This window comes from Rhinichthys klamathensis, unplaced genomic scaffold (genome assembly GCF_029890125.1).
Source record: "Rhinichthys klamathensis goyatoka isolate OS25496 unplaced genomic scaffold, OSU_Roscu_1.1 h1tg000275l_1, whole genome shotgun sequence".
Classification (NCBI taxonomy): Eukaryota; Metazoa; Chordata; class Actinopteri; order Cypriniformes; family Leuciscidae; genus Rhinichthys; species Rhinichthys klamathensis.
In genome coordinates, this window is record NW_026606794.1 from 313,126 (window position 1) to 327,673 (window position 14,548).

The 14,548-nt window shown below is 41.2% G+C and overlaps 2 protein-coding genes across 2 annotated transcripts; both read left to right on the forward strand.

Moving 5' to 3' along the window:
• Window positions 1-726: 726 nt before the first annotated feature.
• Window positions 727-9,256, forward strand: ccdc166 (coiled-coil domain containing 166). Its single transcript, XM_056268692.1, has 7 exons — window positions 727-931; window positions 1,031-1,084; window positions 1,555-1,609; window positions 1,739-1,883; window positions 2,104-2,183; window positions 8,638-8,814; window positions 8,912-9,256. Exons 1-7 carry the CDS (start codon window positions 828-830, stop codon window positions 9,170-9,172), a joined length of 876 nt encoding a protein of 291 aa, XP_056124667.1. The 5' UTR covers window positions 727-827; the 3' UTR covers window positions 9,173-9,256.
• Window positions 9,257-10,427: 1,171 nt separating this feature from the next.
• Window positions 10,428-13,293, forward strand: LOC130102584 (butyrophilin subfamily 1 member A1-like). Its single transcript, XM_056268541.1, has 7 exons — window positions 10,428-10,571; window positions 10,736-11,083; window positions 11,304-11,576; window positions 12,329-12,436; window positions 12,593-12,619; window positions 12,712-12,738; window positions 12,878-13,293. Exons 1-7 carry the CDS (start codon window positions 10,517-10,519, stop codon window positions 13,291-13,293), a joined length of 1,254 nt encoding a protein of 417 aa, XP_056124516.1. The 5' UTR covers window positions 10,428-10,516.
• The last annotated feature ends 1,255 nt before the right edge of the window (window positions 13,294-14,548 follow it).

Sequence of the window (14,548 nt, forward strand, 5' to 3'; positions counted from 1 at the left end):
GGCTATGGAATTTATTTTATTGTTCATCAGCTCAAATTGTTCTGAAAGTGATTCCAACAACATTGTTCCTGAGCTGCTTCCTTATGCTCGTAGATTTAGAATGATTATTAAAACTTTAATAGGTTTGGTGCCAAACAATGTGGCCAAACACTGTTTGGTAATAAGTCCAATAAACCTTGCAATAATATCAGACATCCCACCCTACAAAACTAATTTCCGGGAGATGGTACAACACCCCACCACCACCACCATAATGCCTATTGTTGTAGTATATAATTTGCGGGATGTGAAAAATGTGAATCATTTTGAGGGATATACATAATGTGGGCGTCAGGGAGCCGCTATCAATATGGGGGACATTCCCGGACCTACCAGGAGAGGTGGGATGTGTCTGTATCCCTTTTGTGTAAGAGACTTACTGAAAAAAACAAGTCCAAAGTAGTTTATAATATGAGGACATGGCAACACTGACTCTACCGGTAAAGCATTTTGCTCCACCAAGCGGTCAGCGTGTATAATAATATCAACACACAACAAATATCAATCATGCTGCCTGTTCACAATTAGATTTTCCTAAATAAAATTTAATTTCAATTAGTAATAATAATAAATCGCGTGTAGGCGCTGGATATTAGTGGTAAATAGATTATTAAAACTCTTTCTTTTTGGATTTAAAGCGAATGTTATGTCTGGTTGTCTTGGTTACACAGTGCAACCAACTGTGGGAGTGGAAAACGGCGCATGAACTTCATTAAATACGTTAGAGTTCCTTTTGTCGTAGTAAGTGTGCTGTATTCGAGATAACAACTTGCCTAGGAGGTTTCAGGATGTCATCAAAGAAGAAAAGCGAGTCAAAGCACAAACAGGACGCAAATGTCTCGGCTGAGAGCGCAGAACAGGGTGAATCACATGAGATGCTTTTACACAGGGAGTGAGTTGCCTGGACTCTGTAGAGATTTAAAGAACAGTTTAAATCACCTTTGAGGTAGACAGTTCATTAATCTAGCTAATATTGCTTTGCAACCCATAGATATGATACTCTTACTGAGAACCTGAGCACACTGAAGAGGAGAGTTGAACTACTGTATCCTTTTGCACAGTAACACAATTCTTTGCTGAAATCAGCCTACAAAGTTCCGCTGGCGCTGCCTGGGTACATACAAAACATACTTTCACTAGTCTTTCACACACTAGTCCACGAATGACATTTCCTCACTCTGTTTTAAGTGAAGGCGGTTTACACACTAGTGTTTCTGCCAGAGAATGTGGCCGTGTAAAACACATAGCAGCTAGGCCTAGCAGCTAAGCATTTAACTTTCTGTATTTTGATGAGTGCGCATGTGCTTGGAAATTACCGAAAGCTTGATGAAGCCGTACAGCATGTACAGCCTACTGCGATATTGTAAACGCGAAAACATTTTTTTTCACCAACCTTGTGTTTTCATGTCAGTTGACCAATAATACTAATGCAGTCCAGCCAGTAGCTCAAACTGACTGATATTATGGATCTGCATTTGAGTTCATGTTTGACAGTTTTAACACAATCAACTCCAGACGTAAAGAAAATGAGTTTCTTCAGAACGAGGTAGATCAGACACGTAAAGAAAATGTAAGTTCTCACAAATCAACACAATTGTTTTTAAAAATTAATATAATAATTATAAATTATTATCATAATAATATTTGTTCTAGGCCTATATATAAAATCATAATCATTCTCATTTTCTATGCTGTGCAGGTAGAGTACATCTCATATCTTTCTAAGAAGGCAGAGAAGAGACAGAATGCTATAGTCACTCAGAGTGATCAGAGCCATCAGGAACTTGAGGAGCTGCAGAGACAGAGACAGAACATGCAGGATAAACATGAGGAGAAGAAGAACGGTAAGACAAGTGTGTATGTGTACAATAAATGAAGGCTAATCGTAATCGTGTGGTTATATTTTACTGTAAATGACTGAAAATGTAGTGTGTAATGCCCATACATTACAAGTCATTTTACCAACAACAGGTACAATCAATTGCTCACTACAGTTAGTTAGCCAGATAGTAGGTTAGATGATAACATTTAAAAAACATCAAAGTGTGTTGTTTGTGTTTTCAGAGTTGCAGAGAGAGATCCTGCAGACGGAAAATCAGCTGGCAAAGCTAAATATTGAAATTGCAGACCTAAAAGAGGTTAAGGTAGCAGGATCTCTCTTTTTTATTATTCCTTTTTTGTGTTTGTACAGTTAAATTAACCAAATTAAATGAGAAATATTACAAAAAGTTTGTTGTACTTAATTGAAAATTTTTTTAGTGAACTCAATAACTGATTATATTCAAGGGAGGGTAGGTGATTTGTTCCAGAAACATTTTTTGTTATGCTGGTTGAAAGTCTCTTCACATTTTAATTGCAATCACTAATACCTTTAGACCACTGGTTAAGTCGTCTAAATGTATTTATATGTATATATATCATCAGTGGAAGGAGAAGGACCATAAAATGTTCATTTAATCATTGCAATCAGTTCGAAAGCAATGATACGATGTCCTACCTGCCTGTCAACGTATGTATTTTATTACCTCCGGTCACCCTGCTCACGCAGACATCACACGTCATCAGCGTGTTTCATGCTATGCAGAGTTAGACAGACATCAGTCACCGAGCACGGCAACCGAAAAAGAAGCTACCTTTTACAGTTTCTCCTTAACCAAAACAACAAGCTTATGCTGCATTCACTCCATAACTACTGTCATTTGGAAGAGATGGAAACTTGTGTCGTTATACTCTGAGTGGTTTGTGAGTTGAATTTATGCATTTCAATGGCAACACTATCAATTCCGAAATGAATCTGCAGCTGGTACAGGTCATTGCTGTTTAAGTTGTTAAAGAGCAACACTGACTCTACCGGTAAAGCATTTTGCTCCACCAAGCGGTCAGAGTGTATAATATCAACACACAACAGTGAAAAGTACAGGTAGATGGAACACCTGCTAGGCATTGCTGCCGGTCGCACCTCCTCTGGTGCCCATGGGTCAGCTGCAGGGTCATCAGCCAGGAACCACCATTCACCAACGTTTCGCTCCTTTAATCCTGGACATCTCCTGGTGGCGGAGCAGTGACAGGGACATCTGTCACGACACACACACAGAAAATGAGAGATCCAAAAGCAATATTTATTAAGGGGTAATCCATACTCACAAACAGTCCAGGCCAGGGTCAAAAGTCCAATAAGGCAATCCAAAAACATAAGAAACACAAGGGAAACAAGGCAGAACAGATTACGGAAGTGTGGGAACATAATACAAGGACTCCGTGCACAACACTGAACCAGACAGGGTATAAATACACAAATACAAACAAGGTAACGAGAAACAGCTGAGGACAGTGAACAATCAGTGACAACACAGGAAGATGGGACTTGTAGTTCATACTGACATAGTGACAGTAAGGGAAAAGAGACCTCAAGTGGACAACAAGGGAACACCAACCAGACACTGTGACATAACCGACCCATCAGGCGTCAGGGCGAGCAGCTTAAGCGGGGCCAGCAGGGCGAACAGCTTAAGCGGGGCTGGCAGATCAGGTTGCTCGGGGACGGCCTCCAGGACGTGAATAATCTACGGATCGGCAGACATGACGTGAACAGTCTCCGGATCGGCAGACGTGACGTGAACAGTCTCTGGATCGGCAGACGTGACGTGAACAGCCCCTTTTTCTCCTCCTCCTACGATGGCGAGACGGTTGGCATCGAGCCCACCGCCTCCGAAGGAGTTACAACCTCCGGCAAGGGCATGGCGGCCATCTCATCATGAGACACAGGCGTAACTGGCGTATCCCACTGGCTCCGATGATGAAGGCACCTGGTGAACCCCCAAAAGTCCAGAATCTCCAGCCCCTTCATCTCCCACCCAGGTAATGGGTCATCAAGGCAGACATAAAAAAAATCCTTCAATGCAGAATCATTGTAGTCCAAACCTCTCGAAAAAGTCCAAAAAGTCTGAGCCAGAGACCCCACCGGCTCGCCCTGCTGGCGTAGGCCCATCAAATTTTGGACTCGCCCCTTCCTCTCCTTCTCCGTGTTAGGAGGAAGGATACGAACCCCCATCATGCTGGATCTTAAGGTAACGGAGTCCTTCTGCCAAACAAGGCAGAACAGATTACGGAAGTGTGGGAACATAATACAAGGACTCCGTGCACAACATTGAACCAGACAGGGTATAAATACACAGATACAAACAAGGTAACGAGAAACAGCTGAGGACAGTGAACAATCAGTGACAACACAGGAAGATGGGACTTGTAGTTCATACTGAAATAGTGACGGTAGGGCTGGGCGATATGGAGCAAAAAAATATATCTCTATATATTTTGCTATATCTCGATATACGATATATATCTCGATATCTTTACAGGAAAAATAACCCAACAAAAACTACTGCAAAAACAAAAATGCTAAATACCACAGTCTTTTTTTTTTTTATTGGAGTGCAAAGAAGGAGGCAGTTCATGTAGTCCAAAGTGCTTCTGCGACATTTAAAAAAAAAAAATCCCTGTATAGAAAAATAATATTTCAACAACGGCAATGGCCAGGGTTGCCACCTGTCCCGTTTTACCGGGATTGTCATTCTTTTTAATAACCTGTCCCGGGAAATTTATCCACTCTCCCGGGACACAGAATGTCCCAGTTTTTGAAAGGCTGCGTGAATATGTATATTCAAACCATGTAGCGTGCGCACGGCAGAGAGGGAGAGAGCACCGTGTAGCGCTCGCACGGCGGAGAGGGGCCGAGAGCGAGAGACCTTGCGTGTGTTTGCTAGTGTGCGTGTGTGCCTCAAGAAGTGCATGTAAGACAGCATTTAAGACGATTTTTTTAGACGAGTTCTGTAGCCTCTGGGCTAGTTGCGGGCGCCGCCATGTTGAATGAGACAACACGCAAGGGGAGGGGGAACAAAAGCAAGAAGGCGGGGGCGAGCACAGCGCAGAGAAGGCAAAGTGGCGAAATCAGAATTAAATATAAACAATTTATCGATATATACGATATGTCAAAATCCATATCGTGTTTAAAAAATATCTCGATATATTTTAAATATCGAGATATTGCCCACCCCTAAGTGACGGTAAGGGAAAAGAGACCTCAAGTGGACAACAAGGGAACACCAACCAGACAACGTCTCCCTGTCACCCCCTGCAGCTGATAGATATTACCCTCTGCGGCTGTTATCGGGGTTAGTTGTTCTTTCCCCAGCTCTTGTCTTTCCTCCTCAGCCAGAGCCAAAAGCTCCCCTTCTCTGCCTCCTCCGCTAGCTCTTTGGTTGCCTTCTTTAGGTTCCCTCCAGTCACTCCCTATGTCCCTCAGAAGGCGTGTGGTTGACAGTCCAACGTAGCCTCGACATCCAACCTCCACTGGATAGATGGAGGTCTTCCAGCCAGCCTCCCGGCACTCAGCGGTCAGCTCTGAGTATTTGGCCTTCTTACGTTCATAGGCGGCCTCCATCCCCTCCTCCACTGGTATTGTGAGCTCAATGAGGAGCACGGAATTTACCTTGGTAGACCACATCACTATGTCAGGGCGGAGAGATGTAGCAGTAATCTCGACCGGGAAACGCAGCTGCCTGTCGAGATCAACTCTCATATTCCACTCCTGGTCAGGGAAAAACGGCCTAGCTGTTTCTCTTGGCCTGAGGTTTCTTCTTCCGCAGCTCCCGTGACAAAGGTGATGTGGTTGTGGTTCTCTGCTGGTGGTACCCCTTTGCTGCCCTGTCGACGCCTCTCTATCACCTCGGCTAGCTTTCTCAGGACCTGGTAGTGACGCCATCCATAGCGTCCCTGGGAAAGCGCAATCTTACAGCCTGACAAGATGTGCTGGAGGTTTGCGTTAGGGATATTGCAGAGTGTACAGCCTTCCTCACTCTCGAACCACTGGTGAAGGTTCCGATGACAGGGAAGTGTGTCGTAGGTTGCACGGATGAGGAAGCTGAGCCTTGCCTGCGGGATTTTCCACAGGTCAGCCCAGGTGATGTTTCGGTTGACAATTCCCTCCCAGGTTGTCCACTTTCCCTGTCGGCCCTGCGACACAGCCTTGATCTTGTAGCGCTCTTTCTCCATTCTTGTCACCTCCGCCACCACCATCTCCTTCCTCTCTTTGTGGTTGGTCTTGGACAAATATCAATCACTACTGCCTGTTCACAATTAGATTTTCGTAAATAAAATTAAGTTGTTTATGTTCATTATTATTGTAATGTTATGTGCTTTGAGACATGAGGTAATTTAACGCCGTCTCGAGTCTCGTGACGCTTTTGTTTGCTCCCTGCTGTACGTGTTCATGTGTTTTGAAGGAGGCGTGGCTTTAGACAGCACTCTGAAGGGAGGGTGGGATCTTATGCTTTCAAAGCTAGCTTGCTATTGCTAGCCTTTCAGAAAATTGCCTACCCTACCTTTAAGCTGAACTTAAATGGAATGAGTTCAGCAGAGTTCTAGTTCCCAGCATGCTTCGTGTCAGACTGCCAACGGAGAATAAATGTTTAAATTAAGTGTTATTTTGTCTGTTTTGTCTTAGCATTTAATCTTCTGTTATGTTGGGGCTTAAAGGGTTTCTGTTATGTTGTGTTTTGTAGTTGTGTTTTGCAGTCTATAATTTAGCGTTTTACCATTGTAGCAAACAGTGGAGCCTGTGGTTAGGTGGAGGATGGAATGGACTGTTTGTAGACTATGTAAATGGCATGTTCCGTAACATGCACATGTATAGTGATCTGCTACATCCAAAATCGAATACTTTCCTACTATATAGTAAGTGAAAAACAGTACTGCAAAAGAGTAGTATGTCCGAATACAAAGTATTAGAAAAACAGTAGGCGAAAAGTTCCCAATGACACTCTACCAAAACCACTTAATTTATTCATTCAAGCTGCTTTGAAATGATGTGTATTGTGAAAAGCGCTATACAAATAAATGTGAAATGAGTTGAATTGAATTTTCAAAGCTCATGTGCTGTATAGGTTCTGAAATAAGTGTGAACTAGTGTCAGCATTTTCATATAGTTGAGGATTACATAATTGTTTTTCATACTGCACTACGATGGAATGGCTTTTTATATACACTAAACAAAATTATAAACGCAATACTTTTGTTTTTGCCCCCATTTTTCATGAGCTGAACTCAAAGATCTAAGACTTTTTCTTTGTACACAAAAGGCCTATTAATCTCAAATATTGTTCAGGTGATGATGAATGATTATTGCACAGGTGTGCCTTAGGCTAGCCACTCTAAAGGCTACACTAAAATGTGCACTTTTATCACACAGCACATTGCCACAGATGTCACAAGTTTTGAGGGAGCGTGCAATTGGCATGCTGACTGCAGGAATGTCCACCTGAGCTGTTGCCCATTAATTGAATGTTCATTTCTCTACCATAAGCCGTCTCCAAAGGGGTTTCAGAGAATTTGGCAGTACATCCAACCGGCCTCACGACCGCAGACCACGTGTAACCACACCAGCCTAGGACCTCCACATCCAGCATCTTCACCTGCAAGATCGTCTTGAGACCAGCCACCTGGACAGCTGCTGCAACAATCGGTTTGCATAACCAAAGAATTTCTGCACAAACTTTCAGAAACAGTCTCAGGGAAGCTCATCTGCATGCTCGTCATCCTCATCGGGGTCTCAACCTGACTGCAATTCGTCGTCGTAACCGACTTGAGTGGGAAAATGCTCACATTCGATGGCGTCTGGCACTTTGGAGAGGTGTTCTCTTCGCGGATGAATCCCGGTTTTCACTGTACAGGGCAGATGGCAGACAGCATGTATGGTGTTGTGTGGGTGAGCGGTTTGCTGATGTCAATGTTGTGGATCGAGTGGCCCATGGTGGCAGTGGGGTTATGGTATGGGCAGGCGTATGTTATGGACAACGAACACAGGTGCATTTTATTGATGGTATTTTTAATGCACAGAGATACCGTGATGAGGTCCTGAGGCCCATTGTTGTGCCATTCATCCACGACCATCACCTCATGTTCCAGCATGATAATGCACTGCCCCATGTTGCAAGGATCTATACACAATTCCTGCAAGCTGAAAACATCCCAGTTCTTGCATGGCCAGCGTACTTACCGGACATGTCACCCATTGAGCATGTTTGGGATGCTCTGGATCGGCGTAAACGACAGCGTGTTCCAGGTCCTGCCAATATCCAGCAACTTCGCACAGCCATTGTAGAGGAGTGGCCCAACATTCCACAGGCCACAATCAACAACCTGATCAACTCTATGCAAAGGAGATGTCTTGTACTGTGTGAGGCAAATGGTGGTCACACCAGATACTGACTGGTACCCCCCCCCCCCCCCCCCCCCCAGTACAGTAAAACTGCACATTTTAGAGTGGCCTTTTATTGTGGCCAGCCTAAGGCACACCTGTGCAATAATCATGCTGTCTAATCAGCATCTTGATATGATAAGAGAAGAGAAGTGCTCACTAACACAGATTTAGATAGATTTGTGAACAATATTTGAGAGAAATCGGCCTTTTTTGTACATAGAAAAAGTCTTAGATCTTTGAGTTCAGCTCATGAAAAACGGGTGCAAAAACAAAAGTGTTGCGTTTATAATTTTGTTCAGTGTACATATTTATGTATTTGTGTTGTGTTGTGTTTGACGTAGACTCTACAACAGCAGCAGTTGTGTTGTATCACTGAGCTGGAGAGGGAGCTAACTTCTTTGCAGTGTCATCATTCAAAGACTCTGGTTGCTCTCAAGGCTGATTTCAATAGAAAGATGAAGAGCCAGGAGCAACAGGCAGAATACCAGGTGCAAGCTTTGACTATCTCAGCCAACAAGGTAAGTGAATGCTAGTTGTGAAGTCAATCAGCATGGTTGTTTTTCAAAGTACCATAGGAGCTACTGAGTCAAGGCGTTTTCTCTTCCCTCTCCCTAGGAGGTATCTCACTCCATGATGTCCTTTACAAATGTGGTGTATCAGGAGAATAAAAGCCTGTGTGAGGAGTTAAAAAACCTTGTCCATAGAGATGAGGCTCTAAGCAGTCAATTGGTTGCTCTACAGAATCATCAACGACAACTGTTGCTGGAGCGCGAGTATGTGCAGAAGCTTCGCACCCAGCGTATTTCCTCATGCTCAAAATCTACAACACCAGCGGCTGCAAACAACAAAGAACACCCCCAGCGCAACCACCAATAACTGGAGCCAGTTCAATTACAACAAGGGAATTGTTTCATGTCATTTTTCCCCAGTCACTTTCAATAAACATATGAATACTATTGTTAGACTCAAGAAGAATTTTCTGAAAGAAATTAGAAAAAGAATGCTTTTTTTAGTGAACTCTATACTATCTCAGTAGACCAAGATACAGAAAGAGCGTCAGTAGGTCCCATAGTTTGAAAATTGTGAAACGCATACACAAAGAGGTGCATCGATAGGTGTAACAGACGTAGGCCAGTAAAAGCTGTGCGTGTTATACTCACTCCCCTGATCTCAAGAGGTGCTTTAGCGACTGACGTTAAGAGGCTGTGGATTTTAGCCTCCTTGTTAGAGCTCCCGCCTCCCACCCTGGAGACCACAGTTTAAGTCCCGCTGGGAGCGGTTAGGGTAGAACCGGTTATATAGGCATCAGTTCAAGTGGCACTTTTCTCAAATCTTGTTAGAATTCTCAAATTCATTTTTCTTGTATAAACCCAATACCAATGAAGTTTGTGTACAGTTTCTTTTTTTTCACTCATTAAATGGTGTAAAGTGCTCTTGCTGTGCTGCATTTATGTAAACAAAAACATTCTCTATTTTGAAAAATATCTCTTTTTTGTCCAATGAAAGTCAGTGGGGTATAATGTTATATGGACAAAAACAGTTGAAATAGTTTTCAAATGTTAAGCAATAGAAAGCCATATAAGTTTTGAATAAATAATAATTTTGGGTATATTACCCTTTTAATGATTTGAATAAACCTGAACTGAATATAAATACAAACTCAGAAACTACCAAAGAAAATGCAGATGTAGTTTTAAGTGGCATAAAGATTTATAAGTCATGAAGTGGTTCATTAACATTTATAGTTTCTATATATTTTTTTAGCTTTATTACAATTAATAATTTTTTAATATATATATTTGTAGTTAACAATAACAACAGTGAAACCGACAAGTATAGGCATCTAGACTGTGTTTCCTGAATGTGTGTGTGTGTGTGTGTGTGTGTGTGTGTGTGTGTGTGTGTGTGTGTGTGTGTGTGTGTGTGTGTGTGTGTGTGTGTGTGTGTGTGTGTGTGTGTGTGTGTGTGTGTGTGTGTGTGTGTGTGTGTGTGTGTGCACCTTTAAATGTGAGTGTTTGGATGTGTGAGTGTTCTGGTTTGTCTGGTTTTTAAAGGAAGTGATAGCAAGTCTTTCAAAGATTGTGTTTACAGCAGAAAGGCGAATCAGGTAAGCATTTGGACTAAATCATTATTTGTATTTATTTTATTCAATGCATAGTATACTATTTGTAATAAATGCCCTGACTTTTCTCTTAGTAGAGCAATTGTTTTTTTGCAGGGATGAAGTTGGTTGGAGTGGCTCTGATTTTTTGTGCACTTACAGATTTAACATCAGGTAGGCCTAATCGTTCTCACCTTAAATAAAAAACAGACAGTGTTGACATTTTAAAGATGCAGTGCTACCAAGTCTATATAACGTGGTTAATAAAACCACATGTCTTAACATGTTGAGAATCTAATCTTTTACGACCAGTTCAGACATGGTTTTCTTTGTCTTAGAGCTGTATAATGTTGTGGGGCCTGCAGCGCCTCTCTTCACTGTTGCTGGTGAAGATGTGATCCTGCCCTGTTATATCAAACCAAACACCAGTGCTGTGGACATGAAAGTGGAATGGTTTAGACTTGACAAAGATGAAATAGTGCATCTCTATGTAAATCGTGAAAACAGAATCACGGAGCACAGTGAGTCCTACAGAGGGAGAACAGCACTGTTCCAAGATCTACTACAGAATGGAAATGCATCGCTCAAACTATCAACAGTCCAAGTCTCTGATGAAGGAGCTTACAAGTGTTTTATTGAGTCCAACTCCTGGTATGATGATATCACTGTTAATGTTAATGTCGGAGGTGAGCAGACTACTGAAATTATATATTTTAATGATTTTGATGATGTTTTATATTATTTTCAGTGCTTGGATGTTCTTTGCAACAAATTCACACAAAAACTAACTCGGACAGAAATATTCTCTCAGATTTACAGCGCCTTTGAAATAAATTTCAAAGTTTATTTCACAATAATACAATATACAAGTACAATTTGAATTATTGTTATCCTTGATCTCTGCAGCTATAGGAACTCATCCACTGATCATTATAGAGGAGTTTGATCATTCAGGAGGGCTTCGTCTTCTGTGTGCATGTGAAGGCTGGAACCCTGAACCTGAGCTTCTGTGGCTGGACAGTGAAGGAAATGTTTTGATTTCTGATACTAAAGAAGCGCATGCAGATGCAAAGGGCTTCAGCGTGAAACACAGGATCACTGTGCATAAGAGTGAGACCAAGTATCACTGCAGAGTCAAACTGAAACATCATATGCTGCAAACGGACATCAGTGTCTCAAGTAAGTATGATTTTGGTAGTTTATCATGTTGTAGAAAAAGCCTTCCCATCTTTGCAAGAAATCACTCAAGTCGAGAGGTTCCAGATGGCAAAGATTAGACTTTAGCCAACAAAGATGAAGCACCAGCTGATCATCTAACAATCTCATTTGGAACTTTCATTCTTATACATTTACTTCCAACCTATTTAACCAATGAGCATTGGGTTATCTTCCATTTTTATTTCGCCTGCCACAGTTATTTAAACATCCTTCTGGCTTCTCTTTTATAGTGGTGTGCTGCCAAGTGCTCTATTTTTTAAAAAGATCATTAAGAGACCATGTTAAAACCACATATCAAGAAAGTGTACATAACAGATAAATCCCAGAACTTGTACCATTCAGTGACTGGTGGAGGCTTCCCCACTCTTTACCATAAAGTTGAGGTATAAAACAGTAATCACAGAGACTAGCGGCTTACTGAGGCCTGGTTTCATTGATATAGTATTCAGACTATTCTGTAAACATCTTTTATATATTTAATTAAAAAAAAATATACTATACAATCATGCTCAAATTTTCAAAGTATTTTGATGCAGTCGTGATGATTCATAATGAATTATGATTTAATCACAGATTTGCACATTTATTGTTGCCTAAATGTTTTAGTACAGAAAATGCACTGTTCGACTTTGTTTGTTTGTCTGTATTTAACATAATATCTAGGCCTATATCTATTGCTCACCTGTCATGCTGTATGGTGGTTTTTGTTACAGGTAAAATGTTTCAAGTTTGGAGAACATCAGTCATTTGGATTTCAATTACAGTTGTGTTCGGCATCATTACTACAGTTGCAATTGCTACTTTTGTTTACATAAGAAGAGGTGATATCTGTTTTTCATTGATTCACTTTAATGCAAAAAAAAATATTAAGTCTTAATTTTGTATTTGCATCTGAACGGAAAGAAACTGTTGTGCAACAATAATGATATAATTGTGATATAATCATTTATCTTATTTATATTTTACAATTTCTACAGTTCGCTATTTGAGTAGGATTCGAAAAGGTGAGAATGCGTTGTAATCTTATGTGATTTGTGGAATTTCTGTGTTCGACTAAATTCATTTTAAATCCATTTAAAATAATTTCTGTTTTTAGAGATCGCAAAGACAAGAAAATATGCTGGTGAGTAAGAAACAAAAACAAATTATGTCTTTTTAATCCGTGGTGATATGGCATCAGCATTAGTGATGCATCAGCCCTCAATATGTCCGTAATGTATGTGATGTGAATATAAATATAATAATTTTCTAATTTTTATTAGTGGATGTGACGCTGGATCCAGATACAGCTCATAAATCTCTCATCTTGTCTGATGATGGCAAACAAGTGCGACGTGGAGAAAAACCCCAGAATGTCCCAGACAACCCAGCGAGGTTTGATAAATGTGGTAATGTCCTGGGAAAGCAGGGATTCTCTTCTGGAAGGTTTTATTTTGACGTGCAGGTGAAGGGAAAAACTGATTGGGATTTAGGAGTTGCCAAAGAATCCATTAACAGAAAGGGGAAGATCACACTGAGTCCACAGAATGGATACTGGACAGTGCGGTTGAGAAATGGGAACCAATATAGTGCCTGTGCTGGAACCTCTGTCTCTCTTTCGCTGAAAGTGAAGCCCCAGAAGGTGGGTGTGTTTGTGGATTATGAGGAGGGTCTGGTCTCCTTTTATGATGTGTCATAAAACTATGTCCAAGTCTCATATCTACTCTTTCATTGATCAGTGGTTCACTGAGGAACTCTATCCATTCTTAAACCCATGTACAAACATTAAAAGCACATACTCAGCCCCAATGATCATCTCACCTGTCAATTTCAGCAAATGAATGAACTCACAAATAAGTAAAAATGAATTAAAAACAGTTGTGTTAATTAGATTGTATTAAATATGCTTCCTAATCAACATCTTTTATCACTATTTGTCACAACTTTCTTTAGGCAAACACTTTTATCCAAAGCAACTTATTGTATTCAAGGTATACATGGGAATCAAACCCAAGTTACAACGCAATATTACAAAGAATGTATAGGGTTGGGTACCGAAACTCGGTGCCAATGGGCATATGCACGGCGGTATTTCCGGTGAAGGTCTAAGGGTGCTGGATTACTTCCGCTGATCGTAGAGTCCAATGCTATACGAGAATTTATATTGGTTTTTATACTCTATTGCTATACTAAAGAAACGTTAGTCACAAAAACAGACAAAACAGACACCCCTCATTTTGTTTATGCTTCTTTGTTTATTATATTAAATAAACATAACTATATATAAAATTACATCTAAACGTATTAAAGTTTCGTTTCAAAGACGAGAGGACAATACATTTTTAAGACTCTGCCATAATCCCGTTTTCCTCGGTTTTCCTCCGCTTTAAATCTCCCCAACCGGAAACGCAAGAGCATCCTTGCATCAAACGCGGAAGTTATGCGTGCATATAGCCCATAGGGAACCGGTTCCGACGTAAACGGTAGTAACCAGACCGAATAAGAACATAGGTTACATCAGTAACCAGAGATGTTCTCTTTCATAGGTTCACTCAACGCTGCGTAGCTAAGAAGCAGTGGATTTGTATTTGTAGGCTGCTGTATCACGTGCCGTTTGAACTGACGCGCTACAGCGATCTGTCACATTTCAAAGAGCCAAAACATTATTTATTGTGTGAATCTCATAAAAATATTGACAGAATCTGACAGCTGTGGATTTGTTCCATATCAAAAGTAACCTTGTCTGTCGGTGTCAGTGTCCTCTTTGTCCGCGATTTTTCTCTGCGTGAGAAAATGGATGTGTGGCGTGCGTGAGAGCGTGTGAAAAGGGTCAATTGCGTGAGTCTCACGGTCAATGCGTGAGAGTTGGCAGCCTGCTAGTAATCTCTATTAATCTCCAGTGAAAAGGAGGTTTGAGAGGGATGTGCAGGTAGCTGGCTTGAGACCAGTGGAGT

Coding starts and splice junctions, on each gene's coding strand:
- ccdc166 (XM_056268692.1), top strand. CDS start 828: ATGTCATCAAAGAAGAAAAGCGAGTCAAAGCACAAACAGGACGCAAAT. Junction 1,610..1,738: donor ATCAGACACGTAAAGAAAAT/GTAAGTTCTCAC, acceptor TATGCTGTGCAG/GTAGAGTACATCTCATATCT. Junction 8,815..8,911: donor TGACTATCTCAGCCAACAAG/GTAAGTGAATGC, acceptor CCCTCTCCCTAG/GAGGTATCTCACTCCATGAT.
- LOC130102584 (XM_056268541.1), top strand. CDS start 10,517: ATGAAGTTGGTTGGAGTGGCTCTGATTTTTTGTGCACTTACAGATTTA. Junction 11,577..12,328: donor AACGGACATCAGTGTCTCAA/GTAAGTATGATT, acceptor TTTTTGTTACAG/GTAAAATGTTTCAAGTTTGG. Junction 12,739..12,877: donor AAAGACAAGAAAATATGCTG/GTGAGTAAGAAA, acceptor AATTTTTATTAG/TGGATGTGACGCTGGATCCA.